Source organism: Camelina sativa, chromosome 9, assembly GCF_030686135.1.
Source record: "Camelina sativa cultivar CO46 ecotype springtype chromosome 9, ASM3068613v1".
NCBI lineage: Eukaryota > Viridiplantae > Streptophyta > Magnoliopsida > Brassicales > Brassicaceae > Camelina > Camelina sativa.
Genome location: NC_141888.1, coordinates 1347565 through 1362179, shown reverse-complemented (window position 1 = coordinate 1362179; position 14615 = coordinate 1347565). Strand labels below are relative to the sequence as shown.

The window sequence follows — 14615 nt, the reverse complement described above, 5'->3', positions numbered from 1 at the left end:
TCGAACTCTCTGCGTGTCTTGTCATCGTTATTTAAGACCAAAGACCAAAGATTACATTTACAAGAGTGTCGGTAAAGGAAATCTATCGGCAAAGTTCCAAAGAAAAAAAACTCCAATATATGAAAAGCATGAAACTAAAAAGAAAAAAAGAAACGACAAGTCGTCGTCACACCTCAGTGGCAAAAAATAAAAAGTGAATATAATGGAATTAAAAGATATTCGTTTTCTTTTCTTAAAAGTTCATTTTATATATGTAATATATTAAATTTTAATTATCTCGAGCGTTCTTATACCTTTTTAGTCCCTTTATATAGTGCCACCTTCCTCATTAGCAAACCTACACTTACCTCTTCTTTCCATATCTCTTCTCTCTCTGTCTCAAAATGAAACTCTCTATGCGTTTGATCTCAGCTGTTCTCCTCATGTTCATGATATTCGTCGCCACAGGTTCATTACTCAAACATAATATCTAACTTTTCCCATATTCATGCGACTATTTACGTAATTGTATCTTCATATTTCGTCATTTGGTCATCTTTATGGTTGGTCGTAACTTTCTCTTACTTATTCTAAAGCAAAACTCACATATTATAATTCTTGTGTATGTTAATATTCTCTAGGGATGGGTCCAGTCACGGTAGAGGCACGCACATGTGAGTCAAAGAGCCATAGGTTCAGGGGTCCATGTGTGAGCAGACACAACTGCGGAAACGTGTGCCACAACGAAGGCTTCTCCGGAGGTAAATGCCGTGGATTCCGTCGTCGTTGTTTCTGCACCAGACATTGCTGATCCATCGATTCTCATAAGTCAATCTTCGATCCAACCGTTGTCTTCTTCTTATCTAATCTTTCGTACTGTACCATGTCGTACCGTACGTGTGAGCGTGTGGTGTGTTCTAAAATAAGTCTTTGGTTTGTGTTTCCGATCTTAATGTAATGTTAAATCGACTAATGGCTTTTTATTTATTAAGGATTTGAATCTATTTTGTTCGACAATGTAAATCACATTAATGCGACGAATAAAAACAGATAGGGTACTATCGACTAATAGAAATTAGAGAACCAATTAAATAGAATTATCTGCGCTGATGAATATTCCGGAACATTAGTACTATCAACTTAGATTGGTTAATCAAAAAAGTATCTCGTTAAATAACAAATCAAGTGAATATCATATGGAACGACGACGACTAATCTAATCTTTTTTCTTTAGTGCAAAGTAACAAAATGGATTCATACAAAAAAAAAAGTAATAAAATGGAGCGTTAGCTACTTACCACACGTGTCTTTGGTGTTGTACAACTTGTACTAGAACTATACACATGTACTGCTTGTAGTAATCGTATTGTTAAATAAAACATAAACGTAGCTGTAGAAAAAACTAAAACAAATAATAAAGTGCGTTCATGACAATATTTTTTTTTTTAATAAAAAAGGGAATCAATTTGGTTTGTCTTTGCGAAGTTTACTAATCGTTCGTTTTATATGATAAATGATTTTAAGTCTGCCGAAAAAAAGGAAAGAAAAAGTTAAGTGTTTGATACCTCGCTATAAGGGCAAAATGCCTACTGTGCTGAGACCGACCTGGATTTTGGATTAGTGCATGAGAGAAATCACAGGCTTGAGTAGTAATGACCGTTCGTTAAGAATCATTATTTACTGGCGGACCTATGTAGAAGGATGGGGTTCAATTGACCCACCATTAATTTGGATTTTTCCTTAAAGAGTTTATGGATTTGCATGCTATTATTGAACCCACTACTACATTTTCATTTTTGACATCCCATTAATTATAGCCCAATGTTTTTGTTCAACTGTAAGAAGTACTAAAAGGTCCATGAAATAAAATTTACTTAAAAGAGTCCATTTTACTAATAAGTAATAACTAAGACTCATAACATACTTTTATGTAATAACATAAGGCCAACTAATTTTAATTTTTTTTCGAAGAAACGTCAAATTTGACTCGCACAGTACGACAAAAAAAAAGAACTTGCGTTTGCGTCTTTACTAACGTCTTTCGGTCTTTGGTTTAATATACCGTATTTATGAAAAACAAATTAATTAAGATTCGACACAGGTTAAAAAAAGTTTTGGTTCCGCCACTCAATCAATGCATATGCTGATATGCAGTCACAACAAAGTTACAAGTCCGAGTAATAAATTCTCCACCTGTTCTGGTTGGACAGATGGGTTCATTTAATTAGGTTCTTGGTTCACCAATGGTTTCGTAAAACCCAAAGGGGAGCTTTGGTAATAATATAAACATTAATGTAATTAGGGAAAACTTCGTAACTTACACAAAACCATACAAAAACTTGGTGAACGTTTGTTTTCAGTAAGAAAACACAACCGAGGCAGAGCTTTTGATGATTCATCAATGAGACTCTCATTCAAATAGCTTAATTTAATAGGTGGACTCTAGTTTTCAGAAGTGTTCCATTTTACCCATGCATGAAAAAGTCTAAGTCTACATGCACAATATATAACTGTTTCATACTTTTAACTACTACTTTTAATACAACTAGGTTGATACCCGCGCTACGCCGCGGGTTGTTTTTGGATGATTTTTTCATTTTATATTTGTTTTATCTGTGCAATCATAATTAAATTAAAATTGTTTAAATCTTTTAGATACATTAGCAAATTTATATTATTGCCTGAAGATGTTTTGATTTCTCTTTAACTGTTGTTTGTTAATGTTTGCATATCTTGAACTGTAGAATTGGAAGAATTAATGAAAATGATGAATACTTTTGAGCGTGAGATAATATCGAGTTTATGGTATGCTCTCAAGTGAAATTTAAGTTGGGACATATTTGTTAAAGAGAATTCAATGACGTATGCAATGAATGCTTCATATAAATATACATATATCGTTTGATTAACTATATGCACTATGTTTAATTTTGTTTTTGCTTAGACACATATTTACATTTTTAAAACCATATTGAGTACACACAAATTTTTCAAACCACACTAATCGAAGTTTCTATCTTTAACTTGTTTGCTCGGCCAACATTATTTGAAAAGATACATACCAACTCACAAGTATATCGTGTATATGGTATAGAAGCAACCGGCTGCTCGGCTGCTCCACTAAACGCTCATATCACAAGCTAAATGGTTATTTGGTCTTTAGAAAAAAGTTGGCTCGTATTGGGTTTTATTGTAGTCTATTGTAGTTACATTCAGTTTGTTCCCTCACACAAATTTGTAATTTTGAACAAATTGTTCATCATCGTTGTACTCCTCTGCGACTTGTTTCAGTAGCTTCTCCTGCAACTCATAAGCATCATCCCCTCGAAGAACATCACACGTCCATGTCATCGAAACCTGTTCATTGTGGAGATGGATATAAGAACATAAGCACTCAGCCCAAAAATATTCTTCTACACTTGGTAATTAAGGAGTAAGAGAAGTTTCTTTTAAGTTTCTAGGGAGACTGTTTTGATGAGAAGTTTGAAAAACGCCTTTTTATGTAACAAAAAAATGGGAATAAAAAGGAGACTGACCATTTCCAAAGCTCCTCTAATGACTCCACTTAAGACATTGCAGTAGTAAAGACCTTGGCAAGTATTGGGAAGTCCTCCAAGATTATACTGCAGCAAGCCTCATATGCGTCCCAGCTTGTCACTGATGCAGTGACCCCTAAGAACATCTTGAACCCCACCTGGGTAATAAGGCAAAGCATGTTACTGCTTCTCAATACCATTAAACCAAAGGAGATATCTACCAGACATTAAATACTATGCTCTAGACTAAACTCAGATTAAACACTTACGGTTTGGTTAATTAAACACTTATGGTTTGGTTTGTGACTTGTATTGCGGCTTCATAGTGAAAGCGTTAACCAAAGACTATAGAGTTACCAAAGTCATAGACACGTTTATATCTCTTGATGAACCCTAACACTTTCTCATCATAGTGAAATCATTAGTTCCACACAAGAGAGCCATAGCCAAATACCCACATCATCATGTTCTCACGGTAATGCTGTATAAGGACAAAATATAAGCATAAGTAAGAAATCATGATTTTTTGGAGGGAAAATAGCCAGAGAAATAGGACCAACATGTAAAACAAGTCAAGTGCTAAACACACATATGCAATTAACAATTGAGAAAAATGACAATGGACCAGCATTCGAAATGTTAGTTACTCTTTAATGTCAACAGATAAGCCCAGTTTTTGGTTTATCTTAAAACATAATAGATAAAGACCCAAAGCAATACCAATGAGGCTACTTGGAACCCAGTTTTCTCTTCTTGTAAACCCAGTTTTTGAATTTACCCTAATCATAAACCCTTAAAGAACCTCAATTGTAACATACCATAACAATGTTTAAACAAATCACATCATATCTAATATTCTGGATCAAGCTATTGTACTAAAAATCTAGGAAATGAGAATGAATAGATAGAGGATGATTGAAGTTTAACACAAGTATTGAGGACGACGAGAGTGACTGAGAACTATAAAAAAAAAAAAGTTAACAAATCGGAGTTTATCATCCATCTCTCAATTCTCAAGTCGGAGAAATGGTAGTAGAGATGACAATTTCGTTGCTTTGTCGAGAAAGCTAAATGGAGATTTAAAAATTAATGCTTACATAGTGGCAAGACTGCAACACATGCAAGAATTTACTAAAAGATGGATTTTTTAATCTCCACACTTAAAATAATTTCAGTTCTCCTAAAAACAAACTCCATTGATGTTATGAATTAGAAATTACCTCAGGATGATCAGAGAAAGAAGCAGAAGGTAAGAGACCAAGCGACGTAACAGATTTAACAGAGCCGAGGAATTTTTCACCAACCTTAGACAAATCCATCCCATCACTACCCTGAGATAATAAGAAAGGGAGAAAGAAGAAAACCCTAGAGCTGTCGAATTCAGCACCATAACCAAGTTCGTTTAGATAAGAGAAATGGATTACCCAAAACTGAATGGGAAGAGATTAGGCTGCATCTCTCAATTTCATCTAAACGGCGACGAAGAAGAAGAAATCAAGCATCGATTGAATAAACGTATCGTTTTACTTTTTTGCTTTGTCCACATAAGACTAAAACCAGCTGATGTGTATTAATGTTATAATTTGATTGGTTATAGGTGTCAACACCAGCTTCAATGTTGAGGCTGATGTGTCACACCAGGAATGCAACGCATTCTTCTTTTATTGTATTGATTAAAGTAGTAGTAAGCTATTTCCCAAGTTGAAATTTTCGATGTGATATTTATTTTGATGTCGATTACCCATAAGAGTTTTTCCATTAACATATATACTAGCTAGAATTTGATTGATACTAGCTAGTATCAGTCATTATGAATGTCTGAATTCGAGTAAGTTGTTTTATCTTTTGTTTTGTTAAAGCCACATAATTTTTAGTGAGTAAATAGACTTATGCATGTTGCCTTTATATTATTAACATATTCGTTCTCATTTTCTGTATGAAATTCTTGACATGCTTTTTCTCAAGATGATAATTCCTTTTTGCAAAGTTTTTAAAATCAGGTCGGAACAATACGTTTGACTAGTACATAGGTGAACGAGTCCTTTTAGAGTCCGGACTAAGAAAAACGGATTAACTTTGAAAAACTAGTTCTATATATTTTGAAACGATTACTTTTTAATCCAGTACTAATATTTTGTAGAATTTCAAAATATAACCAAACATTTGAATATTTCTCTTTCAAAATGAAGTTTTCTTTGCGTTTAATCTCAGCCGTTCTACTATCATTCATGCTCCTTACTTCTACAGGCTCATTATTCATTCTCATGTCAAATATGTACTTATCTACACAACAAATATGCGTCTACGTGTTGTAACTCTTCATTTGGTTATATTCTGTTTCTTTTTTTTTGATATATAGCTAGAGTAGATTTTATGCCGATACTCAGATTATTCTATGATAATTCTTGTGAAGCAATATATACAGTGTCTTGCTTTTTTTCTTATTCGACATTTGGTTATAACTAAGAGAATTGATTATGGTTTATATGATTTTCAGGGATGAGTCCGGTCATGGTGGAGGCAAGGATGTGTGGGTCGAGGAGCCAAAATTTCGATGGACCGTGCTTGAGTGCAGCCCCGGCTCAATATATTGGAATGCCCTTGGGCAAAATTTTTCTTTTTGGCCTTTTATCTAATTTATACTAAGAAATTCAAAATATTTGGACCCATTAAACATGTTTCTAAAGACATTTTTGTACATAAATAGGCCTTTTCACATTTTAAAACAAATAAAAACGAAATTGGACCCTATTATATGGATCCAATATTATTTTTGGTCCCCTATTCTACTATTTTACAATGAAAATGAGTCCTATAATCTCAGTCCACCCTAGTTGAGCAGACAACTGCGCTAACGTTTGCCGCACCGAAGGTTTCCCCGATGGTAGTTGTGATGGACTCCTCCGGCATTGTTACTGCCACACACCTTGTTCATGATATTCTCATTACACATCAAATTAAATCTAATATATATATATATAGTAAAAATGTCATAAAAATCCTGAACTTACCAAAAGTGTTGAAAAAGCATGAACTTTGCATATGGTGAAATAAATACTTAATTTTACTTTCAGGACAAATTACAAATTTTTGTTGATTACTTTTAGGATAAATTACCAAAATACTCCATCTGTTTCACAAAAAGTGTCATTTTGACATAATCCACACAAATTAAGAAAATTATCTAAATTTCTGTTTTACCTTTTATAAATGCACTAAAATTTTTCTTTTTCTAATTAATTAGCTCAAATTATAGGGATAAAAAGAGAATTTAATTTTTAAAACTGCGTTGAAAACATAAAATGACACTCTTTTTGTAACAAAGAAAATGTGTCAAAATACACTCTTTGTGAAACAGAGGGAGTAAAAGACGTTGTCAAGTCAACTACAATGGATTAAGTCAATGTTAACAAATTCAGTTAAATTGCAAAACGGCGTTGTTTTGCTAAATAGAATAAAAAAGGAAAAACATGAGGTTTAAACCTGTTACCTTTGAAAGAAAACATAAGTTATTTAATCAACTGAGCTATAATGATTAATTAAAGAAAAAATTAGAATACATATCTCAATCTTAATAGGTAATTTTAACTCTATACTAAATCTTTTAAGTCTTTGAAATGTACCCTTATGGGCTGAACTAAATGACTATTTTGTCCTTGATTACAAATTAAATTAAACTAAATACAATATAATTAAATTAATTTATTTGAAAATTTTATTTTTAAAAATAATGTGTAAACTAGATATTCAGAATTTTCTGGATTAGTTTTTAAAAATTATGAATTAATTTATTATATATAATATTAATCAATAACTAAAAAATTAAATTAAGATAAAATAAATAACATATACCCTTAATTAATAATTAATTAAACATTAAAAAAATAAACACAAAATAATTAAACTCATCATTGTTAGACAATTATTTTTAAAAATAACTGTTTATATTTTAGATATTGAATTTTTTTTGATAATGATGAAGTAGTTTATTATGGAAAATATTAATCAATAAAAAAATTTAAGAAGTTTTTTTTGATAATGATGATGAAGTAGTTTATTATGGAAAATAAATTAAAATTTTTAAAATTAAAATTATGGAAAATATTTTAGATATTAAAATTTTTTTTTGATAATGATGATGAAGTAGTTTAAAAAATAAATTAAATTTTTTTTGATAATGATGAAGTTGTTGTGAAACACTTAGTGGACTCAATAGACTGGCCCATATACTATCCATGGAGACTCGGCCTCTCGGCCATACTCGGTCCGCACACACCTTTGGCCCATGAGCCGAAGCCTTCTCGGCAACTCCTTACTTATGTCGGTTTAAGCTTAGGGCTTTGTACTCTACTATATATATGTGTGTAACCTCGGGATTAATTAATAAGAATACACAAGAGCTTTATCCCTAAACTCTATATTCATTACACGTTATCAGCACGATAGCCTCTTACCCTAAAACCCTAAGGCAGCCGCCGATTCTCTCTTCTTCCCTAAAACCCTAAACCGCCTCTTGTTCTTCATCCCCTTCGAGACTTATCTCTTTGTCTCGAGTTCTCTTGCTGATCCACGAGCATCCTTAGCTCGTGATCAAGTTCTTCTCAAAACCCTATCGAGGTTCGTAGTTCGCGGTTTCGGGGGTGAGTTCGCGCGCAAGGAGCTGTTCGCGGTTCGCAAGGAAGCTGTTCGCGGTTCACGGGAAGCTGTTCGAGGTTTGAAGTTCGTGAGATATCTGAGGTCTTTAGCTCCCAGATCATATCCGGTCAGACCGTATTGGTGTTAAGGTAAAGAAACTCGAAACCTCCTTAGAACCCGAAAATCGAATTTGGACTTTAAATCTATTAAATCCTAAAACAAACAAGTACACAACCAACATAGCTTGAGATCTCTAGAAACTAAAACTTAAAATCGGATTGCATGATGTTTAAAACTAAAACTAAAACTAAAACTTAAAGATTGGTGTCGATCGACACCGTCGACACCATCAGCTGGTTCGTCGACAACATCAATTTCAGCAATCACATTGCCCTCAACATCAATCTTTTGGCCCTGCTCATTGCGCAAGTGGCCCTCTTGATCCCTCAAAGCACCATCCTCATCTCGCATCAGAATGATAGTATTAACCATCTTTAGAGATTTGGCTGCCTTTCTGTTCTCACGCTCAAGTTTTCCTAACTCTTGGTTTGACAAATTCACAGTAGGACCAGACTTGTTGCTCCTTGTATGAGGTCTAGGAGGCATGCACCTGAAACACCAAAGAGAAGAAAAACAAAAACGTGTAAGTAGAAAATAAAAAGAAAAATTTAGACAAAATCTAAAACTCAAATCTAATGGTAGATCAAAAGAGTCCCCGGCAACGGCGCCAAAATTTGATATGCTCAAATTAATCCCTAGAGCTACTCTCTCAAATTAAGAGATCACTGTAGTACTTAGGGGTCGGATTCTACAGAGACTCAAGATCACACACAATGGATTATAGAGTTTTATAATTAAGCTAAACAAATTAAATTGAATAAAGAAAAGCAATGCAAAATATTAAATAAAGCTGTTGTAAATTCAGAAGATCAAAAAGCTAGGTCTAGAGAATTTCTCAGGAAAATATGAAATATTAAATCAATCAATAAATTAGGATTCAAGCAATTAAGAACAGATCTAGAACTCTAAACACTTTTGTAAATTAAATCAGTTCTCACTGCAAATAATATCTAAATTTAAAACCAGAAAATCCAAATCTCTTTGTAAAATTCTAGGTTAAAAATCAGCAATAAAATCAGGTTTAGATTGTTCACAAAATTATTAAATCAAATCTCTTTGCAAGAAATAATTTTGCTCATCAAAAGGTTTTATCAGGAAAATCAATTATATTCTCATATCAATTTATTTTCCTAGAGTATTAATTCTAGATGGCCAATCAAGGATTAATATGAAGAACAACTTAAGATGAAGATATAGATAGATAATGAATCCTAAATAATCAGATCTAATAATTCATAAAATCCCTGTGAAAAACCCTAAACCTAACAAGCAAACTACTCAGACATATTCAATGAAGAACAAAACATCTTTCTGAATAATAAGCAATTGAAATTAAAAGAGTAAAGAGGGAGTTCAAGAATTCTTCTCTCAAAGCAGTTCAGATCTCTCTCCCAAAAGCTCTCAAGATCTCACAGGGTTGCAGAAAAATAAAACTTGATAGAATGAAACTTGAGGGTTTGGAAAACCTAAAAACACTATTTATATGTCCTAAAACACGTCAGGGACTTGTTTTGCAATTATGGAAAACTTTGGGGCAGATTTGTAAAACTTCCTAATTTGGCTCTTTTCTCGTTGGCAGCAAGGGTGTCGATCGATGCTCCTTTGTGTGGTGTCGATCGACGCTCGGTCTATGATCCGACTCCAACTTGATTTCCTTCGGTAAATTGCTCCAAAATGATCCAAATTGTTCCATCCGTATCAAACTCCTAAATAACCTGTAAAGACTCACAAATAACCTAGAAACAAACCAAAAGACTCAAAAAGCACACTTATATCATGGTTAAAAACCGTAAAAACCATGATATATCAGACACTCTCAACCTTTCACACCAATGACAAACTGCTCCAGCAGCGAATTCGTGAAAGAAACTTTCAAACATTTGCAAGTCTTTTCTCTTGTTTGTACGAGCAAGAAATCTTGAAGAAAAACCCAGAAGTCAACCTTGTGCATCTCGATGATGAAGGATACTTTGATCATGAGAATGATGACTCCCTAGAGACTTCCGATTGCCTCAAAGATGATGAATGAATTTTTGGTTTTTATTTTGGTTTAATTCTATGCTTTTATGATTTAATTTATTCTATGTATTGGATAATTGATTTGGTTTAAATTCAAGGATTTATTTTATAAATTATTTGCCTTATTAAATTAAAACATAAAATGTTGTTTTATATTGAAATGGTTGAGGATATGAGTGAACTAGTGGTGGACAGTGGATCCAGCCACACTATACTAAGAGATAAAAGATATTTTATAAACCTCACCATGAAAAATGCCAATGTTAGTACAATTGCGGGTATAGCAAACTTGATAGAGGGCTACGGACAGGCTCACATATTTTTGCCTAATGGCACACACATTGAATTAATTGATGCCTTATACTCACCCAGCTCTAAGAGAAACTTATTGAGCTTTAAAGATATAAGATTAAATGGTTATCATGTTGAAACCAAGGGTGAAGGAACTAAAGAGTTCCTCTACATTACAGAAATTGTAAAAGGACAAAAGAAGGTCCTAGAGACTATACCTGCACTAGCCACTGGTTTATACCATGCTAAGATTAATATGATAGAAGCTAACTTGGCTAAGCACAGAATGTTCAATGAACAATTCACTCTATGGCATGACCGGCTAGGCCATCCGGGTTCGAACATGATGCGTAAACTGATTAAAAGTTCGAATGGGCACAGCCTTAATGTAAGAAAAGTTATCCCTAAACATCTCACTTGTGTAGCATGTGCACAAAGGAAACTTATTATAAGGCCATCACCAGTAAAAGTCACAAAAGAGACTTTACATTTTCTGGAAAGGATACAAGGTGATATATGTGGACCAATAAACCCATCTTGTGGGACATTTAGATATTTTATGGTGATGATAGATGCATCAACCAGATGGTCACATGTTTGCTTGTTATCTACAAGAAATCTAGCATTTGCTAAGATGTTGGCTCAAATTATAAGGCTAAGAGCACACTTTCTAGATTTCCCACTTAAGACTATACGTCTAGATAATGCTGGTGAATTCACATCCCAAGCGTTTAATGATTACTGTATGTCCATGGGGGTGAGTGTGGAACATCCTGTGGCACATGTCCATACACAAAATGGACTAGCTGAGTCCTTCATTAAACAAATACAAATGATAGCTCGACCATTGTTAATGAGATCGAAGCTCCCTGTGTCGGCTTGGGGACACGCAATATTACATGCAGCAGAACTCATACGCGTCAGGCCATCTAGTGAACACAAATATTCACCATCCCAACTATTAACGGGTCAAGAGCCAGACATTTCCCATCTCAAAACATTCGGTTGTGCTGTTTATGTACCTATTGCTCCACCACAGAGAACTAAGATGGGACCTCAGAGGAGGACGGGAATATATGTTGGATATGAGTCTCCCACCATTATAAAGTATCTTGAGCCATTAACAGGAGATTTATTCAAGGCCAGATACGCGGACTGTCAATTCATTGAGTCCGAATTCCCTATGTTAGGTGGTGAGACTAGCAAGCTGGTCAAGGAATTAACATGGAATCAAACATCCTTAAATTGGCAAGATCCTCGAACTCTGGCATGTGATGCAGAGGTTCAAAAGATTATACATTTACAGCAGCTAGCTAATCAATTGCCAGATTCCTTTGCTGACCCAAAGAGAGTAACAAAATCGTACATACCAGCTTGCAATGCACCAGTACGAATTGATGTTCAGAAGGAACACAATATTCAAGTTGCTACAGAGTCTAAAACCCGTTTGAAACGAGGTAGACCATTAGGTTCCAAAGATAAAAATCCTCGAAAGTCGAAAGGTGCAAAACAGACCGAGGTTCAGGGAATTACAGAAAGTACAGACATGGCCGCGGCAAATGATAAGGAGCCGGATGGGGTTCAGGACGCTGAACCTCTAGGTCCTGAAAATATTGATAATAATGAGATTTCAATAAACTATATCATGTCTGGAATTAAATGGAACAGAAAAGATGTCGACATTGATGATATATTTGCATACAAGGTAGCACTTGAGATAAATAAGGATCTAGAACCCACATCTATATTAGAGTGCACTCAAAGCAAAGATTGACTTAGATGGAAAGAAGCTATTGATGTGGAGTTAAACTCTTTGAAGAAGAGAAGTGTGTTTGGTCTGATCTTAAGGACAACACCTGAAATTAAACCAGTTGGACATAAGTGGGTCTTTGTAAGGAAGAGAAATGAGAACAATGAAATTGTGAGATATAAAGTACGGCTTGTAGCACAAGGATTCTCTCAAAGACCAGGAATAGACTATGAGGAGACATACTCCCCTGTGATGGATGCAACGACTTTTAGATATCTAATAAGTCTGGCTGTAAGAGAAAAACTGGATTTGCGGTTAATGGATGTTGTAACTGCATACTTATATGGTCCACTGGATAATGAAATCTATATGAGATTACCAGAGGGAATAGAACTCAAAGATAAGAGTGGTTCTCGAGAACAGTACTGCATAAGGCTAGACAAATCGCTTTATGGACTGAAACAGAGTGGTCGAATGTGGTATAACAGACTAAGCGAATATTTGGCAAAGAAAGGCTATAAGAATGACCCGATCAGTCCATGTATATTTATAAAGAAGTTTGCAAACAAAGGATTTGTGATAATAGCAGTCTATGTGGATGATTTGAACATCCTTGGAACCTCTGTGATCGCCCAAACTGTAGAATACCTCAAGAAAGAATTTGAGATGAAAGACCTAGGCAAGACAAAATTCTGTTTGGAATTGCAGCTTGAGTACAAAAACAATGGTATCCTTGTGCATCAAAGGGCATATACAGAAAAGGTACTCAAGAGGTTTAATATGGAGCAAGCTCACCCATTGACTAGCCCCATGGTTGTGAGAAGTACATATGTAGATAAAGATCCATTTGCTCCTAAGAAGGCCGATGAAGAAGTTCTCGGACCAGAAATGCCTTACCTCATTGCTATAGGAGCGTTAATGTTCTTGGCTAGCCACACTGGACCAGACATATGCTTTGCCGTGAACCTCCTAGCAAGATATAGTTCTTGTCCAACCATAAGGCACTGGAATGGTATTAAACATGTTCTGCGTTACCTACAGGGAACGACAGATTTTGGTCTACATTACACTAACTATAACAAAGATGGTTTAGTTGGTTTTGCTGATGCAGGTTATCTATCCGATCCACACAATGACAAGTCACAAACAGGTTATGTGTTTACACACGGTGGTACAGCAATCTCTTGGCGTTCTATGAAACAAACCCTTGTAGCCACATCATCAAATCACGCAGAGATACTAGCAATACATGAAGCCAGCCGTGAGTGTGTCTGGTTGCGGTCCGTGATTCAGCATATTCAGACAGACAGTGGATTGGAAGACATCAAAGAAGCAACCATAATTTATGAGGACAATACAGTCTGCATCGCACAGCTCAAAGAAGGTTACATCAAGGGAGATCGGACGAAGCACATACTGCCCAAATTCTTCTTCACACATGAACTACAAAAGGCCAGAGAAGTTCAAGTGTTGCAAGTGCAGTCATGCGACAACTCAGCCAATCTCTTCACCAAATCGCTACCGACAACAACATTCAAGAAGCTCACGCATCAGATTGGAATGCGGAGACTTAAGGACTTGGAGTGATGTTTGGAACAGGGGGAGCAATGTGTGCTGTACTCTTTTTCCTTCACCAAGGTTTTGCCCAATGGGTTTTCCTGGTAAGGTTTTAATGAGGCAGCACCCCCAAGCACATTGCATAGATCCCATTCCAGCATAGGCACGGTCATCTCGTCCAAGGGGGAGTGTTGTGAAACACTTAGTGGACTCAATAGACCGGCCCATATACTATCCATGGAGACTCAGCCTCTCGGCCATACTCGGTCCGCACACCTTCGGCCCATGAGCCGAAGCCTTCTCGGCAACTCCTTACTTATATCGGTTTAAGCTTAGGCCTTTGTACTCTACTATATATATGTGTGTAACCTCGGGATTAATTAATAAGAATACACAAGAGCTTTATCCCTAAACTCTATATTCATAAGAAAAGTAGTTTATTATGGAAAAAATTAATCAATAAAAAAAATTAAAGAAAATTAATCAATAGATAATATTATTTTTCATTTAATAAAAAAGTTTTGAAAAATAATAATATATTTTAATTTATTTTGAAAATTGTTAACTTTAATAAAATAATAATAAATTGTGATATTTTAGAAAATAAATCAACAGTTCAAAAAAATCGACTATGTAACAAATCAATTAATAAAAAAATAAATCGACTTTTTAATATAAGTCAACAAAGAAAAAAACATAAATCAGCAGGAATAAAATATAAGTCGACA

General features: G+C 34.8%; 1 protein-coding gene and 1 long non-coding RNA gene across 2 annotated transcripts; one reads left to right on the top strand and one right to left on the bottom strand.

Annotated features, from left to right (window-relative positions):
* The first annotated feature begins 289 nt into the window (after positions 1-289).
* On the top strand, positions 290-970 carry LOC147937570 (defensin-like protein 1). Its single transcript, XM_087464162.1, has 2 exons — positions 290-447; positions 621-970. Exons 1-2 carry the CDS (start codon positions 384-386, stop codon positions 788-790), a joined length of 234 nt encoding a protein of 77 aa, XP_087320288.1. The 5' UTR covers positions 290-383; the 3' UTR covers positions 791-970.
* A 2148-nt stretch (positions 971-3118) lies between these two features.
* On the bottom strand, positions 3119-5061 carry LOC104773112 (uncharacterized). Its single transcript, XR_015565852.1, has 5 exons — positions 4940-5061; positions 4736-4841; positions 3785-3996; positions 3516-3673; positions 3119-3336 (listed from the first exon to the last, which is right to left on the bottom strand). It is a non-coding gene; the product is annotated as an uncharacterized LOC104773112 (long non-coding RNA).
* Between the last annotated feature and the right edge of the window lie 9554 nt (positions 5062-14615).